General features: G+C 41.6%; 1 protein-coding gene and 1 long non-coding RNA gene across 2 annotated transcripts in view; one reads left to right on the top strand and one right to left on the bottom strand.

Moving 5' to 3' along the window:
* The window catches only part of LOC132958319 (glucosidase 2 subunit beta-like), a 130,311-nt gene that overhangs the window by 11,405 nt on the left and 96,747 nt on the right, over positions 1 to 22,159 (bottom strand). The window contains exon 13 of the mRNA XM_061031068.1: positions 7,031 to 7,102. Coding sequence (XP_060887051.1) covers positions 7,031 to 7,102 — 72 coding nt within the window. The remainder of the gene's footprint in view (positions 1 to 7,030; positions 7,103 to 22,159) is intronic.
* On the top strand, positions 13,349 to 15,993 carry LOC132958053 (uncharacterized). The gene is made up of 3 exons (XR_009666706.1): positions 13,349 to 13,900; positions 15,319 to 15,683; positions 15,779 to 15,993. It is a non-coding gene; the product is annotated as an uncharacterized LOC132958053 (long non-coding RNA).

Below are 22,159 nucleotides of genomic sequence, written 5' to 3'. Positions count from 1 at the left end.
TTGGGAATTGGCAGCAGCCCTCATAAGGGGCTGGTTTTTATTGATCTAATGAACATATTTCCATATTACCATGGCCACAGAGAAGAGAGTCTCTCCTCAGCTGGATCACTCCAGCTCGGGCCCCTCAGAGGACTGACAGCCTGGAGGCATTCACATGGCTGTACCTCTTCCTCTCTAAACTTGGGGATTTCATTTTTTTTCATGTCGGAGATCTGTTTTTGAGAACAATATAGGGTCAGTAGCTTCAAAGCCAGCTTAGCAGCAGGTGTGAGAAAACGGTTGTTATGCTAGGTGTGAATGTAGCTCAGAAAGGCAGATCTGTACACAGCAGGCGTATGTCTACAGTAGCATACAACCTATTTGTATTTTCCACGGTGGCCAGCACATCCCACTCTCTCTGGGGTTGCTCTTTGCTGTCATTTCAGCTGCCTGGCTCCTTCTCCTTGCAGCGAGCACACGCAGTCATTCAGTGTGGTTTCAATGTTGCTAGGCTACCTCCGTTCTGCACTGTTTTTCTGTTTGAAAAACCTACTGTTCAATAAAGCAGTTCAAGGGAGACCTGTGGGTTTGAATACTGAGAGATATGAACCTGCAGAAGTAACTGACAACACTAATAGCCTTTTTTTTGTTGTTTCACAATACCCTTTTTGTCTTTTTCCCTTGACTCTGTAACACAGACGCACTATCACTGCCTACATCTCCAGCCAATGTATCTGCTTTAGTCATAAAAATCATAAATCAGAACATTTATAACCTCTCCTGCTTATATGTTCTTGTTTTAAAGGTGCACAATCTGACTCATATCCAGAGTGGTGAAGATTTTCTCTCTTCTTTCATGGCTCGTGGTTTCATATCCGCCCTCACAGTCTAAGAGTTATTATTATTCTTGTTTTGTCTATCCTGTTTTGAGCGTTGCATGTTGGGCGTAGTCCAAGCCTGGCCTGTCAGACAAAGACTATTTCCAAGGTTGAAGGCTGCTCGCCGCGGCCCTGCACAATTTCACCACTGCTTTTCTATTCCCCTTCCCCTCTCCTCGTGTGCTCTCTATGATGATGAGAGCAGAGCAGTCTGACCCCGGCACAATAGAAGGCCGACTCCTTGAACTTTGGAGGGCGACACACGCCGACCCCGTGACCCACACCGCGTGGCCACCTGATTTCCCTTGGGTCATAAAACAAAAACTCATTGGGCGACCCTTCAGCTGATCCCTCCCTCCTCCACAGCTACATTTAAATCATCTCCACCCACTGTCTGGAGGGAAATGTGCCTCATCTCAACAAGGAATACTACCATTCTTATCATGTTGGCTCTTTAATGAGTTTGTCTGGAAAGAATGTATAAGTTAATTTTTATAATAACTTCATTTTACATATTTGGCCAAATAAAAAAAATATATTTGAGAAAAAAGTCTGAATTATGATGATCTGATTATTTAACAAAATTGAGGAAAAGGTCATAGTGTTAGCATAAAGATGTATTTTTTTCTATTATATGAGGAGAATGAAGTCTTAGCCACATGTAGAAAGTGAAGAGGAATATCGGAAAATAGCTAAACTGCGGAGCCTCTTGAAGTTACACTGAATACCTTCTGCCACATCAGCACATTTTCATACATATCAGGACCATGAAAAGGCATGGCTGTCTTACAAGCCGCCTGAACGTTTTATTAATGCGACTCTTTTCTCGTAATATTACAACTTAAGTCTAAAAACACAATGCGTCATTGGTACTTTGTCATAGGGATACATCAAACTGAGGTTTCAGAGTTCACACTTCTGGAGCTGTTTTGATGTGTTAATCCTAAACCAACTCTGAAAGGGGCAACATAAATATTTAAGATGCACTTCTGCTCACGGTGACAGGTCATAATAGCTAGGCGCTAAAGCTAATTACTGCTGATTAATGTTGACAATGCGGTTGTATCGCTTCAGTCTGAACCAGTTTTCAGTTGAAAACACACTTCATGTTTTTGACAATGACAACTTGAGAATACACTTCACCTTGCTCTGTGCTTTGTCATCATTTTCAGAACAGTTATAGTTTGTCACTACATTTTATTATATCCCCCCGGGTATCATGTTAAAGTTTCAATTTAATTTGAAAGAAAAAAAGGCTGTCAGACTGTTTTTTTTAGCCCCATGTTTGATGCTGTTTTAGTTCACTTATATATTAAAAACCAAGGAAAAGTCCGGACTAAAGCCACAGGAAGTGTCAACTTAAAAAAAAAAACAACAGTCAGTTGTCAAATGACTAAACAATAGACTATTTAAAAAGGCTAAAGAAAGGCTGTGGGCACTGGAATGAGTAGATGTCTTTACTTAACTAAGTTGCATATTTAATATCTACGGTATAAATGGACTGTTTTTAACTTCTGACAACTCAAGGTGCTTTTACATTACATATCATATTCCTTCATTCATACTCTATTCACACACTGATGGCAGAGGATGCTATGTACTCTAAAGGACCATGAGTATTAACGAAGCTCGTTCCCATTCTCACACACCTGGTTAGGCAATTGGGAGCCATTTGGGGTTGCCCAGTGACATAATGACATGTTGAGTACAAGAGCTGGGATCGAACCGCCGACACTCTTATAGAAAGCTGACTGAGTCTAAGTGTAGAGTCTTAGTAGTCGAGGGTCTATCATGTCCCGTGACTTATGTAAGTGGATTTAATATCTATTAGATTGTGTGATGTTTGGAGTGTAAAGCATCATTGTGTGCAGAAATGTAATTACATTTTAGCAGCAACATTTAAACTCAGACTCAAGTTTGCCAGTAAGCTAAAAAACAAATCAGCCCTTTGTTAACTATAAGAACAGCTGTGAGAGTATTTATGAGGAGGGTCTTATGAGCGCAAGGGCCAGACAAGGTTTGGCTATCTTAGCTTAGCATAAAAACTTAACACAAAAACATAAAGTTTTAGCCAATAATATCAGAGGCCTCTGAGTCCTTTAAAACCAGATTAGGCAGATTTTTTTTTATTTTATTAAATGCTGGAAGATTCTTGCACTTTGGAGAGAGACAGGCTAACCGTTTCAAATTGACGTTAACCTTATCGCAAAGCCGAGTTAAGCTAACCACATGCTTCTAATACAATACCAAACACATACACATGATGCCATTCATCATACACTCTCACTCGCAGCACAAGAGGCTTTCAAAGAAGCTACAAAGATGCTAACCCACACGTACGACATGGACTCATACAAGGGGTAAAACAGCACTTATAGAAAACCCTCGTCTCCACTACATTAAGAGACAAAGATGATAAATAAAAGAGATTCATCCAAGAACACCACAAACTGCAGATTCTAAGACAACTATTGAGTAAATGTGTGGCAATCTTGGCAAAATCACCAAACGTTAAAAGTCTAACCACCTCATTATATACTGTCACTATAAGCAAGGAGGGGAGTAGGGGTGGAGCTTAAAGGGAGGGACACATGGAGGTTGGCAAAGACAAATTACATCCTACATTTCAGCAGTCAAACCACTTTTATCTTAATGCTACAATAACCCATCACTACTTATTAAAGCAAAAACAAAGAGGAAGGCACATTTGATTTGAGTGCTCCAAAAGCTGACTGGAGCCAGGCCAAGGAAGTGGATGTTAGCAAGAAGGCTAGCGCTTTGGCTACTGATCCAAGGAAGGCCCATTCACTGGGCCTTTCAGGGGCCCAGCCAGGTCATTGGGCAGCCTGACTATAAGTACAGAAACATGTCAATACAGCTGAGGCTTGTGGGAGCTGAGTGCCGGTGACAGGGTGCTTTAATGCTCTTTTTTTTTTACAGAATGCACTGTATGCAAGTTCTTCTCTAAAAACAAGGTGTAAAGTAAAGACGGTAAATACAAACACACACTCTTCATATCACTGATATGTGTGCATATGTTTGCTTTCCTTTTCAGCATTGTGTTTGCCGTCCTGTCATTGTACCCACCCTGTGTGCGGCGGGTGGGGCTGGGTAGCGGGTAGCAGGGACATTATGAAGATGGATGATGCTGTCACAGCGAGATGGTGTTTGTCGCAATGCAAGCATTTTCTTCTACTCTGTTATCATTATCGTGGCTGATGTTATTGTTACAACGGCCATTTCAGGAAGCGGTTGAGCTGCTGCTACCGAAAGGGAGGGAAGTGAAATGGAAAATGGAGACATTGGAATTCAGGAGGTGAATATGAGTCGTATAATATCTACATTTACAGATAATTGGGAGCATACAGTATGACTGCTGTGCCTTATGAAATCTTTACAGCTGTGTGTGTGTGGCCACAGGATAGGAGCAGGCAGCTATGGAAGAAAGTGTGAGGAAGCTGATTTATTGTTCCTTAAGAACATTTGTAAACTTAATGGTGTAACACAAACTATCCTGCAAAACCAAGCATGAAGGAAGGTTAGAGCTCGGGGGACAATTTTAACTTTTATGAGCCTAGACACACTTCAACAAACCGAGCTCTGGCCATGAGCTGTAATCAGAATTCAGCAGCGACAGCCTCCGTTTAATACCGCAGGAACGTAACATATCTAATCCAAATTAGCCGAATTGGTCGGAGCAAGTATTAGCAATGTCGTCGCTGCGGTAGTCACAGTTCCAGTTTGCACTTTTCATCGACAGGCCACACATGTTAATGCCATTTCTCCCTCTCTCTCTCTCTCTCTCTCTCTCCCTCCCTCGCATGCTTGTCCTTTAGGAGGCTGAAGCAGGTGTGATAAATGCCGCCGTTTAAATCAAAGCACTCCCCTCTCCGCCATTGCCCCCTCTGGGGAAAAAAAAAGGAGGATGCCTCCATGCAGATTGATATCAGGAGGCCCAGCTATATCCTGCGAGCGCTGACTGATGGTCTGTCTGGATAAAAAATGAACTTTATTCCCTACGTGCAAGCTATGATTCATGTCGCTCCCCTACCCCCACCTCGCCCCAAAACCATTTCACATATACCATCAGTGCACTCTCTCTAGAAACAGGGTAGTTCATCATAAAGTGCTGCACCACTTGGCTAGAAAACCAAGAAAATATCAACGAAACACAACGCAATGCATGTTTTTTTTTTTACATCAATGGTTAAGGTAAGGGACAAATCTTCATCCTTGTACGCTTTCATGTGAAAAACAAGAATATGTAATACATATCATAACCATCCCTTCAAGTTGTGTTTGGCAGCGATTCTTTCCAAACAGAGTGACCAACTGGTGTGAGCAGGAGACGTGTTCGACCACTGGTTCTGTTTGGTCCTTCTGCCCTTCCATACCATCATGAGTGACAGGCAGGCAGAAGCGTCGGGGTCACATTACTCACAGTTAGCATTCTGTTCTTCCTCTTTCCTGCACTATTAAAGCATGGTGAAGCATTTGCACTTTCCGCTCCAAAAGTGAGTGGGTAGTGTGGGAGGCGGCAGTGCAAAAAGAACACAGCCCTGCTTCAGACTCCAATTAATTTGCCATCTGAAAGCAAAAGTACATGTGCAAAAGGAGATAATTGCTAATAAATTATCTTTAATGTCTCACTTCAACTGCCAAAAGGAGACGAGTGAAGCCTGATGGTCTCATAACTCAAAGGAAAACGAAATGTTTTGACACTTTGTTGCAAATCTTCCCCGGTCATTTGGGCGTTTATATTGTGTTGTTCGCAAAACAAATTGTTAGCTTATGTCCCTGCTCCGACCAAAACAGCACAGTAATTGAATCTCCCCATTTGGGGCGGAGCTGCCGCAATTCATAAAAGCTTCTTTTTTTTTGCCTCAGAGAGGTGTCAATGTCGATGGAATACGTTTCCATAATTACAGCCTAGAAAAGTGTTGGATCACTGACGGTTAACATTAATGAGAGTCTGGACAAAGACGGCAAGAGACATCCCGTAATTATCACCTCATCGGGAAATTCAAAGACAAGAAAAAGTCAGAGAAGAAGAAAAAAAAAAAGAAAGTCAGAAAATCATCAGTATTAGGAACATATTTTTTTTTCTTGCCTGTTTTGACAGAGATGTTAGAATTATAAATAGATGGAAAAAGGTGCAGGAAGAATTTTGCAGTGAAATGACTGCTATCGTTTTGACTAGGAGGTGTAAAAAGAATCAGGATCACTTCAAGTCACTGGGTTTTGTTTTTGCAGATCTTATGGAACAATTTCACTCCCAATCAGGATACACACACACTCCTGGGGGAACAAAGACAAAAAAAAAAAGAGCCGGTCTTGTGACATCTACAGGTCTGTTTCTGTGGGGCTTGAATGACATCTTTCATCGCACACAGCCGTTTTGATACACGTCCGGCAGCCGACATAACCAATCCTGAGGGGACGGTGAAAGGCCAGAGCATAATCCTTTAAATGAAATTGAAACCCTTCGAGGGCCGATCGAGGCTGAGGCAGTACAACCCCGGCAGTATATGAAACTCGCCCCCTGTTTGTCATTGACCAGAAGGTATTAAAACTGTAATAGAGATCTGTTGGCGATTGATTAAAGGTCACATGAAGCCTAACACAGATTGAATAAGATTTTTGTACGAATCAATAGCGCAAATATTAGACTTAATGTAACTTCATGTGAGAAGTGTAACGATGATTAAAGAGCTTTCATAGCAGTGCAGCGCTGGGATTTGTTTCAGGTTCAGTCATGGCACTAAAAAGTCTGCCATGTGAATGTAGTTAATTGGTATGAACACCAAAAAAAAAAAAAAAAAGAAGCATTTTACGGCTTTATTGCATGATGAAAGACCGAAGACGATAATATATACAAGTCCTATTCCCTTGAAGCTGAGGGGGGAAACGTAACCTTTTTCTTGGCTTTCTATTAGCAGTGTGAAAGTGTTCTGCTACAGACTCTAAATGTCAAAGCACACACTGTACTTACTGTGCTCTAAAGTTTGCTGGAAACTTTGTCCCTCAAAGTGTAAATGTTAAATTGTTAACACCTAGTCCTCCTTACGGCACATCAAATGTTTCCACTGTCCATTACCTCCTGTAGCCAGTGACGTCTTTGAGATTTAGAGAGTGGAGACAAAAAGAGAAAAAGGGATGATTGAGGTACTTACCCTAATGAGACCTCTGTTCCTGCTGAGCTCTTCTGTGTGACTTGATTGAACGGGCACAGGGTGTAAGTGTACCTGCAGAGGGGGGGGGGGGGGGGGGGGGGGGGAAGACACACAACGTCCATATTGAGCAAAAATAAGATTGAATCAACGATAGTATTACAGCTGTAGTTTCTCTGTGCTGTTTGTCCCTTCTCCCTCTCTGTTGTCTTCAGCTCGGCCCAGATGAAGCTACTAATTACTCAACGAGGAGCTCCTGGCCTCAGTGCTTTAAAGCCGAGGTGGGACGGCTGTGTGTTGCCTCTCAGTCAGGGATTGTGTGTTGTCTTGTTGATTTAGACCTTTGTTGACTTTTGTTAACTATTTAGTTATTTGTATGGCTTATTAAAACACCTTTGTCTTGACTTTGTAAAAGTGTTTTGTGTGCTCAGTTTGTGGGTTGCTGTTAGCCCCATAGGGCTGCTTTATGGTGGGGCGTAATAGTAGTTGTACTTTTCCTCACAACAGTTCATTGTTTTCAAAGTTAATTGCTGAAATAAACAGAATAAGAGTATTCACTTTTATACTCGAGCATCGCCCAAATCTTTCACTGCTGCTTTGAGTTGATCACAGAGTTGTTGTTGTTGTCGTTGAGGATGAAAGTTCAAATGTTCCAAGTACAAACTCTGAACACATTAACGGTGAAGATGCCCTTTGAAGGACATGCCACTGTTTCTATGCAAAGCTGACTGACGCTCACATCATATTTGAACGATTATGAAACATAAAATGATTGCAATTTCCAATAAACAGAAGAACAATTCACTGAAAATGATGAAAAATTTAACTTGGAAGCAAGGCTGCAAAGTGACAACAGTAAGAATCCAGAACCAAAGCAGAATCCTTGAATGATGAGACTCTTGGCTCAGTGGCTTCCTACTGGGACAGAAGACTGACAAGGAGCAACCAGTTACCATGCCACCCACAGCTCTTCTACTGAGGCAAAGAAGAGTCTAAAAGGAGTTAGCAATTAGCAGAGACCATCACTAATGTACTTGCTGGGGATCGTGCTCGAGAGCTGAGGCACGATCACTAGCTCCAGTAACAAACTGATCAAAGCCCTCAGTGGTGGAGCAGACAGGGGGAGAGGCAGCCTGGCGTTTTTTCTTTGACATTTGAACCGTTACATTGACTGTTAAAAAAAGAGCAGAAGATGCCCTGACAGACAGAGAGAGAGAGAGAGAGAGAGAGAGAGAGAGTGAATGAGTGAGAGAGTGAGAGAGTGCAGGGGGAAGGGAAAGCAACGGCTGCAGCGTAAGTAGACGTGGGCCAGGCAGTGCGGGGGGGATCAAAAGCTGTATGAGAGAAAAGCAAGATGAAAGAAAAGAAAATGATGAACATCAGAGAGAGGGGGGGGGGGGGGGGGGGGGGGGGGGACAGCGGGAGCGAGGTAAGTGATTGGCTGCCGACTTCTTCTTGTTTGTGGATTGTATTAAATGCTTCTCATCTCAGAGACTTTCGTTAGGCGTTTATCCTTTCATGTCTACTATATGTTTCGACTGGGATGGCCCTTCCCTGATCTGCCAGACAGGAAGAAGGGGGGGGGAATACAAGAAGCATCTTTTTTTGACTGCAGAGTAAGCAGTACAGCTGGGAGTAGAATTAAATGTGTCTCACCATGACTAAGCCTGTTGAGAATTCTTTGCCCCCTCCAAGATATTTGACACTGTGCAGTAAGGTTTCATACTGGCCTTTTTTTTTTCTTATTTATTTGTGTTCTGTTACTTTAATCTCAAACTGTACACTCTGAAACCATTCTAGCAGACATGTTTGTTGGCCAAGCCACAACTTTTGCTGGAGACGTGAAAAAAATCTCACGGATTATGGATAACCCTGTTGTTTTCTTTTCTAGAGCTTTCATTGGGGTTGACATTTTTGTATTATTTTGCGACTCGTGGATGAATTGTACAGAAGTTGTGCGCAGGCATTCATGGTGCCCAGAAGATCAGGGTCAGTGACTTTACAATCCAACTTACTGTAGCTCAATCTGTGAATTTATGTATCCACTTATGGTACAACATATTTGAACTTTTCCTAGATTGATTGGAAACCAATTTTGAACATGCATGAAGACTTCGATCCACTTCCAGTAGATCACTCCAGCGCCATCTTGAGTCTCATGTGTTTGAGAGAAATGGTCTCAACCGCCATTGGTTGGATTGCCAAATTTTGTGCAAGCATTCATTGTCCTTTGAGGATTATCCTGCTGTTTTTGGTGAACTCCTGTTTTGTTCTCTATACCTGCTATACCTTAATGCAGCAGAGCAACTGGTCTTCAACCTTCAACTCACCCAAAAGAGCACATGTCACTCTATTGTTCATGTCCCTCCACTGGCTCCCAGTTACTGCTCGCATCAAATTTTAAACTCTGCAGCTCGCTTACAAAACATGCGACAACAACGTCTTCTCCTTACCTAAACTCTATCGTCCAGGTCTACAGTACACTCCCTCCCGCCCACTACGGCGTCTGATCCAAGTCCCTTAGTGTCTAACTAGACGTTTCTCCTCTGTCGCCCCCCGGTGGTGGAATAAACTACCAAACTCCATTTGATCTGCTGAGTCCTTGCGCACCTTTAAGAAAAAGCTAAAGACCCAGCTCTTTCATGAACACCTACGCACTTGATGATACTGTTGATGACAATGATAGTTTGGATGATGAAGAAGACAATATTTAGATTAGCTTTGATGCTGATTAGAACTCTAATGGAGATCCTAGATGGACTGGAACCACACTTCAGTTCATATATTCACATTACCCAGAGGATGAATCATTCCCGCTTTGCTCCATTTAGATCACTATAGTGCCACCATTTCTTTTTGTGAGAGAAGTTGTCTCAACAAAACTGGATGGAGTGCCATGGATTTTCTAAATTCTCCCCAGGCTGAATCCTGCTTTTTATAGCGAAGCTTTGATTTACTCTTTTTATGAGGTTTCCATTTTCGTGTTGAGTTTGTGAAATGACTCCACAACTCACAACTGCTGCTCATCCATTCTTGCCAGAAGAGGAATCCCCTGTAATCGCTCTACTGCCACCATGAGGTGGACTATTGTGGTTTCAAGAGAGACGCCGGGAAACTAGCAACTTTCAAATCAGTCTCAGGTATACTCCATGTTAAGTTTTTATGGGAATATGTAAGAAACCTTAAAACTGGAAAAACAATAAACCTGCAGCAAGTTAGCACCATCATCGTGCACATTCCAACTTGAAGTTAAAAGCAACACTGTGCCTTAGTACATTCTCACAGCGCTGTTAGCCTGGCTGTAGAATCTAGGCGTTTTCCCCTTCTTCAGAATAAGACTTGGTTAAAGGTTTCTTCACAGCTGGCCTTGGCCTCATCAAAGACACTCAACACCCTCTGTTAGCTCTTGTATTACGACAAGCGAGCTGGACACCCACGCCTGAGGGCCCAGACCTTACATAACCGCCAGTATGGTAGCTGATACATAATTTGAAAAATGTCATTGCCTCGGTCCAAAATGATACAATTGCAAACTTTTAAAGAATCAAATAGATGCCAAATAAAACAACGTGCAGTGTACCAAATAGCCTCCAACATCAAATAAATCGAGAAGTAAATACACAAGAATTATCTCTTGATACAGGCTTTATTGTCTCTCATTCAGGACACAAGATTCATTAAGTTTGTAAAGCAGGTGTTTCAGCAACAACAAATAACCTCATCTGGGCCCAGAAACAGATGGCAGCTGATATACAGAGGTATAGTGAGCTTAGGAAGGAGGGAAGGAAAGGGGGTAACGTAGTGAAAAGCAATCAAATAAGCCCTATATGGGAGTACCCCTTTATGTCTGTACCTCTCGTTTCCCCTCTCTTTCACCCTCTCTTTTACCCTCAAGGCAAAGCCATCCATCCCTGCCCACTTTTGCTGACATGCCAGCACTGCACAAAAACATGAAAAAAAAAGAAAAAAGGCCCGGCTATTTGTGTGTGCGGGGGGGGGGGGGGGGGGGGGGGGGGGGCACTGTGTTCTGACCTTGGATACTCGCCTCCATGTGGCAGCTCTTGAGAAAACAAAGGCAAGGCAAGGCTACACAGAAAATGTGTTTCTAAAAGGAAAAGTTGGGATGGATTTGAGATGCCGAGCCAAACATGCGGCCGGAGGTGCAAGTTGATTAGCTGTCTGTCTCGGTGACAGACACCTCGCATTCTGCGTCACATAAATGGGACGCGGCAGAAAGGTCAAACAGGCACATTTATACAAAGTGTCCCTCGCTATCCTTAGCAAATGAGCACAGCGAGGTACGAGGGAAGACATGTCCGCTGAGATGGACGGGTGGTGACAAAGCCTTTGAGGAGACTGACAGTGAGGGAAATAGATTGCTAAGAAACAGACAAGACAGGCCAAGACAGAGGGATAACAAGAAATAAAAGTGTGCAAAAGAGAGTGGGAGAGAATCAGAAAGTGGTGGTGATGACGCTCAGCATATGATTCATTAGCTGAACAAACCGTCAATATGACAGATGATGGCGCGAGCAAGGGGGACACTGGGCGGAAGAAACAAAGGATAAGACAGAGCCAGACGGGAAGATAAAACTTTAGGGACACTGATTAAACCTTTGACAATCATTTCAAGGCTTTGATGAGCAATAGATAGAGAATGACAGCAGTGATCCTCCCATTTGGATCCAGAACTCCACACTGTGACTTTGCATGTAGCCAACTTTATATCAGTCGCTAGCTATAGTAAGCTGGTACCCAGTGTCAAGGTGTTTAGGGCCGACAAATGTCATAGTAAGAGTATACATGGTAGAAGGCTCTAAGAAATAACAGTACTCTGCGAAAGGTTTAGGCCGTCATTAAGTTTGTTGTTCTAGCACTGTCACTGTAATTCATCATGTCAAGGACAAATCATGCCACTCTTTATGGAGAGCATCTGATTGGGATTTATTTTTCATCATGATGACAATCCCACGCACTGCTAATACGGTGAAATCATGTTCGGAGAGAAAAACAGCTGATAAAACACAGACAGTCGTGAACTGGCCTTGGTGAGTCTAGAACTGATTATAGAGGCAGTTTGGGATCACCACATCAGAGAAATAAATAAAAGGCTGCCTCGATCTATAGAAACACCTTTGGGAAGAGTGTGTATAATATATATAAAGACCCCATATTATACTCATTTTCACCTCTTACCTTGTCAGTCTGTGAAACCAATAGAGTTGCTTTTCAGCTCATACATCTCCTTATTTCTCTTAAACTTGGGTTAGTAAAATCCCTCATTTCAGCCTCTGCCTGGAACGGTTCATTTCAGCTGCTGCCTCTGTAAGGCCCACCTCCCCACGTGCCCACTTTCTTCTGATTGGCCAGCTCCCTGGAAGCCTTACGGGGGGGGGGGGGGGGGGCAGAGAGTTGCAGGGCGGTCAGGGGGAGTGCTGAGAGAACAGCCTACGTAAACGGCTTCACCTGCTGACGTAAAGGCTTGAAGCCGTCTTGTGAAATCCTTGGTTTCACATTGGGGAACGATCGCGTGATCTGCAGGACGAGCCATTTAGCGCCCTCTGCAGACTTCTCCAACTTACGTTTACCTCGTGATCTGAAACTTTGCCAATACTTAGTACGAGCATCGAGCATTGTAACACTATAGGTGGGTTTGAAAATGGGTTAACTTTAAGAGACTTCAAGATAGTCTCCCCAAGAGTTCAAGATGCATTGGGGGAAAGCAGGTGGGCCATATGGGCAACTGGCCCACCCTTAATGATTGGGAGAAATTTCCTTATTTATACTTTTATTCATTCATATTTTATATTTAAATGCAATTTATCACCTCACACACTGTTTCCCATTTTTAGCTGAAATTTTTTTTTTTTAATTTGTAGACATTACAATCAGCTATCATGTGTGCTTTCTCAACCAATCATATCAGGTCATTTTATGCTAGCAGACATTGCTGAGCTTGTTTCTGAGTTCTTTTTTTTTTTAGGTAAGCGGTCCTTCAGTGTTCAGTGTTTACCAGGAGCCAGTAGAACATCAAGGTAGAAATCTTTGAAAGGGTTTTGGTTTTGCCTAGATTTAGGAATTATGGAATATCTCTAAGAGAAACTGGATCAAATGAAACAAGACCAAATGGAAGCCTTTGTGTTTTTAAAGTGTACAGTAGAATATAAGATAAAAGATAAGCTGGGAAAAGTCATCTTTGTACCCTTTTATTGGTCTTACTTGTTGTGTACATAGTAACTTTGTAACTACAGTGAGCAAAAAGGGCCAAAAATCATTTTAAAAAAGTCTCCATGTTGCTTAAATTATATTTGACAATCCATTTTTATTACAGGAAACACTTTTTACATTCATTTGGTACACCGACCCTTGTGCTCACTACGAGCTGAGTGTTTCTTCTACAAACCACTGAGATTCAGAGAGAAGCAGCAATTAAGCCATTCGCTCTGTTGACGGCTATGTGACGGCGTGGGTGGAGTTCACTGAGGGTGGCACTGCAAACTGCAGCAACGTCAACACTGAATAATTGTTATACAGGTGACACGGTGTACATACAACTGATGTGCCAGAGGTCAAAGGCTCCTCAGCGATGAAAATTGATGTTTCTAATTGTTTAGCAGCAAACTGTTACGTAAGTTTACACTGTTTATCTCCACAGCAAAGAGCAACCGTGGGTCACATGTTTAGAAGGAGAGTGTGTTTCAATAGCAGCTTATAACAGGCTTCACTGGCGAACAGCTGACATGCTCGGGGGATTACAAGCACCAAGCAGCGTCAAGGTTGGAAGTTGAACCTGCGACCAGCGGGACGAGGACTGCAGCCTCTGTACATCGGGAGCTTGCTCTACCAACTTAGATCTAAATCAGCGCCCCAGAGGTAAGATCTGGGCGGCTGTGGCTCAGTTGGTAGCGTCGTCGCCTCTCAACCGGAAGGTCAAGGGTTCGATCGCCACCTGAGCAACATGTCGGATGTGTCCTTGGGCAAGACACTTAACCCTGCATTGCTCCCGCTGCTTCAGCGGCGGTGTATGAATGGATTAGTGTTGTACTAACTCTCTGCTGTACGTCGCTTTGGATAAAAACGTCTGCTAAGTGAACTGTAACATTGTAAGATCTTTTTTTTTTTTTGTATATTATGATTGTATTATGAACAAGAATATCTGACCAGATGACTTGTAAGATTGTACACTAAATGTAATTTGTGTTACTTTTTGTGAAGAAAGAAAAGTTACCCTGCAAACATTGTATTCGGTCTCCTAAATTAAAAAAAAAAACTTCTCCCTCTCTCTGTTGAGCTCTGAGTAATCGTGAGAGAGAAAAATGAATTGCTTTAGCACCTTTTTCATGCAACACACAAGGAATTCAAAATGAAATGCTTCTAACGGTCACATTTACACAGATACAAAAGGAAAAATGCAAAAGTAGCAAACATCTGCCTAATGTGAGCAGGAAGTAAATACAATTAACGTACCGACTGCTAAAATATACATTGCCTTGCTGTATGAAATGTAATTATTTGCTGCTGTTATTGACAAGCTAGCTAAACTGGAGCTGTCTTGTAGAAAGAGCACAGATCTACTGGTTTTCGAATAAGCTGAATAGGATGAATCGATTCAAAGCAGTTCCATCTTTTATCTCTGTGTTGAGAGCAGGCTGTGACGTCTGTCTCAGGCTGTCAGAGCTACACAGTGTCAGCTGATCAAAGATACAGCCTCTGATAGGTCGACAGACCTAAACAAGATGGCAGCGTCCGTCTAGCAGAGTGACCTCATCAGAAGAATCAGAAGTTACCCTATTTCACAATATTTTTTAAACATAACTCAGAGATTTTCTCTTTACACAAAGGGCAGTAACCCCTCCCCCAGGTGGGTGACACGCCCACATCTAGGCATTTGTTCTGCCCTCTGAGTCGGTCTTCTCAGCGTAAACAATAGGCCGTGGAGCTAGGAAGCCCGAGACACCCAAGCCCTTCCAGAGAGGGGGCGTGGTCAGACAAAGCTCATTTGCATTTAAAGGTACAGACACAGAAACAGCCTGTTCTGAGCAGGGCTGACAAAGAGGGGTTCATAGACATGATCAAATACAGGACCAGAGTGGATTTATAACCAAAAACTTCACAGACATTGTTTTGGGGAGCTCTGAGACTTATTTAAATCTGTTGAAGAGGAGGATAACATGTGACCTAAAAATAATGTAATGAGTTTTCAAGCTCAGGCTTACATTTTAAAATGTTTGGACAGAAAAACACATTTTGAGAGGCGGAAAACCTGATAGGTGTTTTTTTTCTTCCCACAGCCTGAATCAATATTGAATCATCTGACCTGCTTGTAAAGGCCGCAGGGTTTTCTAGCACCTGTGTGTCCTTTAATCAGCAGATCCAGCTCTAAGCCCTGTCTCAACACGTCCACAGCCCCGCTGCAGTGACCTTAGAGCAGGTTAAGGCAGGTAATCTATAGATGACTGTGATACCCTATCAAATCTAAACTGAAGTCCTAACAAACCAAGCAGAAACAAAAACCTGATGGCTATTCTTGACGACAGCACTTTGAAACATGCACGGCACGCTGGGTCCTATTCTTTTTTTAACAAAATGGGTAGAAATAAAACAGGCACCTGGTAAAGGGCAATCCCTGGACTCAACTTGGATAAGTGCTGATGAAGTGAGTTTTTGCACTTACAAAATGCAGAGCTGGTAATGCTACAACGTGTTTTATTATGCTTGTTTGTGACTCTTTCTTGCCTTTTCGTTTCACAGCTGCTGTTCCACTAGTTTCTGATTTTCTGTGATTGATGTCTCGCAGTAAATTAAAACGACATCTAAAGCATTGGAGAGCTCCTATGTGTGCGACTATTTAAAATATCGATGAGTCAGCATATTTCTTTTAAAAATGTCTTCATTTCAACTTTGACTGTCTTCTATCCAACAAACAAACAAACAAAAAAACTCCCCCTGTAGAAAGTTGTATTTGAAATGAAAATTAAAGAACATTTTTCAATCATTTTGAAGCAGGAATATAATCCTTTATTCAAATATTTATTCCTCGTTATCTACGTCAGCCAGAGATTACATAATGGTCTGTGCAATTACCTTTTTTTGCTTCACTTTTTACGTACTTTTATCTAGCAATGAAGAAAGGCCTTTTCCTATTTTAAGAGCAATTGCCTTTAGTTCTACAGCAAGATTTTTTTTTTTCCCAGGCAGTGCATCTAATATAAGAGCACCTACTGTGAAACATGAAGGTGGGAGTGAGCCACTTTGATTTATGTCTTGGTGTGGGGAAAAAGTTCTGCAGTGTTTCTCCTACAGAAAAAAGCATAAAAGTACAGCTGTTAGGGTTGGATTGATTATTGAATCTAACTCCAGTTCTGTAACTCAAGACTCTTTCATGTTCAGAGTTTATATAATATGAAAAGCAGCATCATAGTCATTGTGAGAGCGGGTCATTGCAATTCCTTTTATTTTATATTGTTCATTCTTCTGGAGCCGGCTGAAAAAGAAGACGTTCTTGATGTAGGCCATTTTTCAGTTTACCTTCATTTTCCACATGGCCAGCCACAAATGCAAGCCTGGATAAAACGCTGTGCACTGTTTTTACTACGAGTCTGATTGAAGTTCACTTTTCCTGACAGCTTATCATATTCTAGCCTTGAAATTCTCTATGCAGCACTGAGCCCCAATGCATAAGATAGAGAAATATATATATATTTTTTAAGGTTTTCTTATCTTATTACGCTCCGCTTGGCTGAAACAACATGAAGAGAGAAGGTGAATGCAGAGCCGAGGCCTATTTCTCACATCAATTACCCATGAAGATAAAACAATACAGAGCGAAAGAGCCTCTGTGGCTCAGAAAGATGCCTCAATTTAAATGTGGAAGGGGAAAAAAAAGAAGAAAGAAAACAAGCCAAACTTGAGGCCAATTTAGTTCTTAGAGCCATCAGTAAGAGCAATGATGCAAATAGCCTGTGGCAGATCATTTAAAGCTGCATTCTTGCTGCTTTCTCTACATGATGCTACATTACTATTGCTGCTATTTTCTCTCCCAATAGGGAAGCTTGAGGACAGTATAAGATATAAGCGTTAGTCACGGACAAATGCTGGTCTTTTGAGGTCTTTCACTTGTCTTAAAGGTAAAAGCAAAATACACACATCATGTTTTTCTAACACTAATATGTGTCCCTAGCCTTTGTGACATCACAAAGGGAAGTAACCCCTCCCCCAAGTGGAAGACACTCCCACAGGCGGTGTTTGTTCTGCCCTGTGAGTCTGCCTTCTCACCATAACCAATACGCCATGGAAGCGAGAAATCCCGAGCCACCAAAGTTCTTCCAGAGGGGGCGTGGTCAGACACAGCTCATTTGCATTTAAAGCTACAGACACAGAAACAGCCTGTTCTGTTGATTTTATCAACTCCTCTGGACAAGGCCTCTTGCCTCTTAACTGATCCCGCCCTGTGCATGTGCAAGTCGTTTTTTTTTTGTTTTTTTTTAACTAAAAATCTCAATCTCATTTCTTTAAACAGTCACTGTGAATATTTGCTGTAGAAAATTAAAAAAAAAAAAAAAAAAAAAAAAAGGCTTCTCCTGCAGTGTGCCATTAAACACGTCTGACACCTTCCCAGCGGCAGCAGTTTCAGGCATTAAAAATAACTTTACACAAAGAGTCAATCTTTATGCTGATGCTCTCGTTTGCTTTTGTTCTCATAGACGTCACTGTTCATTTTTAATTTCCGATCTGTTTGTATAAGCAGCTCCCAGTTTCACAGGAGCTATAAAGACAGTATTGTTATGATTACACACTTTGAGAATGTATGAGTCCTTCCTAAAGCAGATAACACAGGTTTCTTTATTACAGCTCAATACGTGTAAAGATACCTTCAAGACAAAAGCAAACACTGAGCTACATTAGAGACTAAAAAGCCAGCTTTATTATTTTTTTTTACATACAGGACCTTTTCTATTAAGTCTGTATTATTAATTTATAGATGACAATGTAAAGAATCCTTACGTAGGTTTGCAGCAAGTTGCCTCAAAATGATATGTTACACTTTTCCCTTACGCAAAGGTGTAAAATGAACGCCTCCTAACACTAAAACGTGTTAAGACATCTACTTTAACTTAACTCAGGGTGATAATTAAAGTTTCCCACATTAAAAAAAGAGCTGGGTGAATAATTAAAGGCTTCAAAGTTAAGAGTGTGACTGTGAAACATCTGTTCTCACGACACCCTCGCTCGCTTTGAAGGTGTCGCTTTTACACAAACCGGGTTTGTTTTAAAAACGTTAAATAACGGGTCTCTAACTTTGAGTGTCACTTTCACCACTCATCATTAGAATCTTTCAAAGTACTTAAAAAAAAAAAAAGGAGGTTCATGGTTTATATTGATAAAGGTAGAATATGATGCAGACACTTAAATCTGAACCGTTTTTCCGGTTGCCTTATCTAAAATCAGGGTTCAAGCCGTCTGAAAACTTGCCCCCCCCCCTTTAGTTTTAATTGAGATGATTTTCATCTGAGAGAATGAAGAGAAGAGAGTGATTTTTAATTTTGGAGAATCAAACAGATTCCCCATAAAGAAGTGCTTTCCAGAGGTCGCTGTGTAAGAACTTGAATGGTCTCCACAAAGCCCTGGCCCTCACCCCATTCATCACCTTCGGGATGAATTTGAATACGAGCAGAGAGCCGGGCCTTATCGCCTGACCTCCCCGATGCTCTTGGCGCCGGATTGGAGCAAATGTCTGCAGCCAGGCTCCGTGAGCTCAGCGAAAGCCTTCCCAGATGAGTGGAGGCTGTTATAGCTGCATACTAATCCCTGTGATTTTAGAATGAGGTTTTCAACTATCACATACAGTTTGGCTGCAACCTTTGGATTTGAGCATGGAGCGATCCATTTCAGTCATTTCAGCCAATTTACACCAAAGCATTGACAATCATCCAGGTATACATTTTATGGGTCAAATGCATTAAAGGAGACCTATTATGCTGATCCATAGTTACATACATACATATAATGTTAGGCTGTTGGATGTCCACAATAACGTCTCGAGTCTTTAACCAGACCCTGACGTCAGGTTCTGCTGACGTATTAGAGCAAAGCATGGAGCAAAGTTTTAGAACACGCCCAGCCCTGCAGCTCTTTGAAAGACAGGCCCACCACACAGGCTCAATTAAAATGTCCCTGTGACTGCAAACAGAGCTGGCCAGTCGGAGGACAGTGGGCACATGGGGAGGGGCGCCTTAAAGAGACAGCAGCTTAAAATGAACTGTTTCAGACAGAGGCTGAAATGAGGGGATTTACCGACGCCAGCATAAGATAAACAAGGAGCTACACATCTAGCAGCGCTACACAACAGGTGTCCCAGACTGACACAATTAATGGTTAAAGTGAGAATAATGGATCTCCTCTAAGTCCTCTTGGGAGTGATTCTCTCTGCCGAGCTGTTAATGAGACTCAGCATAAAGAGAAAATAAAATAAAAACACTGTTTTAGAAGGGAACTCTTATTTTTAAAAACAGCCACTTTGCTATCTCTGATTTGGGTTTTATTGACTTTTACGTTGTTGTGTTTCATTTGCTCCAATTCTTTCTGTACGACATTTGGGTGATTTCATTTCTGAAGTCCGTCTTGGCTGACCATTCAAAACAAATCAGATCAAAATATTTGCACTAGCTTTCAGTCCTGCTTTAAACAAAGTAATAGTGACATTGTCCAACTACTGAACAACAATTTTGATTCTTTTTGTATCCACAATCAATATTTGTGAAAGATCTTTTTAAACAAGTTACTTCATCCATCCATCCATTTTCTTCCGCTTATCAGTTGCGGTGGCAGAAAGCGCAGTAAGGCAACCCGGACTTCCCTCTCCCCAGGCAAGTTTTCCAGCTCCTCCTGGGTGATTCCCAGGCCAGATAGGATATAAAATCTCTCCAGCGAACTCTGGGTCTACCTCGCGGTCTCCGCCCAGAAAAACCTCCAAAGGGAGGCGTCCAGGTAGCATCCTAGTCAGATGCCGACAACACCTCACCTGACTCATTTGGATGAGGAGGAGTAGCGGCTCTACTTCATTCTTGTTTTGGGGGCGATAGACAATATAAGTTGCGAGGGTACAGCAGAACAAAAATAAAAACAGTAAAGATGCTTAACTTGGCTCTAAATGATCTGCCTCTGAATTAAAAACGTGTGTGCAGAAACAATCTGGGATAAACAAAAAAAAATAAACATTCTGAAAAGTTGACCCGGACTGTTTCAAAACCACAAACCCACAGATCCTCTGCTCACAGCCCACTTCTCTGGCAGCAGAACAAAGACTGATGAGATGTGATGGTTTTATGACCCAAACAGCCACACACGCACTCGCTGCCAGCCCACAGGTCTACCGGGCGGACGGAAAAACTCCTGCTACTTCAGATGGTCGCCCCTGCTGTGGAATGAGACACATCTCGGCGTGCTTTGGGTTGCTTACAGGAAGAGAGCAGTGTCTTGAAAGCCAAAGGCTTTGTTGAATCACTAACTGGGTGAGGGAGGCAGTGAGTCAACAGAAGGATAAACTGACTGAGCTCTTCAACATGGCCTCCAAGAAAAATTTATTAGAAAGGCAGGGAAATGAATCAAGTTTTAAGATGCAATAGAGTGTTGAGAGACACAGAGGGCTTAGACGCATAGAAATCCTCTTTCTGCAAACTGCATGGAGTGGAGTTTATCATGAAGAGATGCTATAACATCTTAAGCTGCATTTTAGGATTTATAGGATCCATGTTCCTACAAAGCAGTGCATCATGGGAGCCATGTTATTTATCGTTGAAACAGTTCTCAGGTCTTAAAGTCAGACATAATGTAATGGAAAAGTAATCAAACTAACTAATGTGTGCCTGAACTCTACTAACAGGAAATAATACTAAGTTTTGTCGACAGTCCCGACTCACAGAGACATTTACAGAGGATATACTTGATTTCTGCTGTATTTATGTGTAAATTGTCGAATATTCTCCCTTTAATGCGGCAAAAAAAATGTACTTATTACATTTCAGACATTATTAATTGCAATTTAATGGCTAATGGTGACAGTCCTAAATTCTTCATTTTTCTCATGACCATTAAGTTTTATTAAAACACCAAAACTTACAATTGAGAATAAACTACTCTTTTTATTTTTCATTGAACCCCGCTGTCAAACATACTCACTAGTGCCCAGTCTTTTCCTTAAAGTAGTCCATAACTTATCTCATTTGAAGAAAATCAAAGGACGTGTGTCTTTAGTAGTAACCAATAGGATTACAGCTGAGGACCATAAACAGAGTTAACTGAAGGGCTAAAGTAGTTAGACATGAACTCAAGCATTGTTTGTTTGGTCATTTCATGTAATTGTTTGACAAAAATGAAAACATAGATTATCATCTTTTAAACATAATTTTCCTGTGGTAAATACAGTTTTTATTACCCCTCTGTTACTGACAAATGACCACACGTGACCTTCTGAAGTGAATTAATTGCACGAGCAGCTCATTTAGAGTAATTCTAAATTTCATGCTTAAATTCAACAACAGTTTCAGTGCCACATCTCTCATCATTCAAGAACTAGTGGGTGTGACTAAGTGCTCATGCTCCTAGGCATGGATCTGCATAAACAGCGACAGCAGCAACACCACGTCTTTGAACCACATTCAGACGATAGTTCAGCAGAGCCTCTCTTTTCTTTACGTCTCCCAGAAACAAAACAACGAGGACAAAACGAGGTTTTCATTTCCTGTGTGTGCTGACGCATTTGTCCATTGTTTGCTCAAGTCTGGTTGTCTTTCTGGAATGACATCAAAGTCCAAAGGGAAAACGCCTTGATGTTGAAGCAGGCCATCCTGAATTATTGTATGGATTCACAAAGGAGCAAACTACTGGCTACATTTGTGTTTTGGCTACCTGTGATGTCATTTTATCTGTAAAACACCAGCTACTGTAAAATGTTGTTCATGCTGATAAATCATAATAACTTTTAAAAGCGATGAAAAATGTGACAGAAATCCCAAAAATAAAATATTTCATCATACTTTGCTTTAAATAAATAAAACGTACAGATTTCAAAATATTCCAAAAGAAGAAACATCAACAAACTATTTCTTAACATTAAGTTATTCGAACAAATGC

Source organism: Labrus mixtus, chromosome 23 (assembly GCF_963584025.1).
Source record: "Labrus mixtus chromosome 23, fLabMix1.1, whole genome shotgun sequence".
Lineage (NCBI taxonomy): Eukaryota > Metazoa > Chordata > Actinopteri > Labriformes > Labridae > Labrus > Labrus mixtus.
The sequence above is the reverse complement of the archived record's forward strand: the minus strand, read 5'-3'. Positions and strand labels throughout refer to the sequence as shown.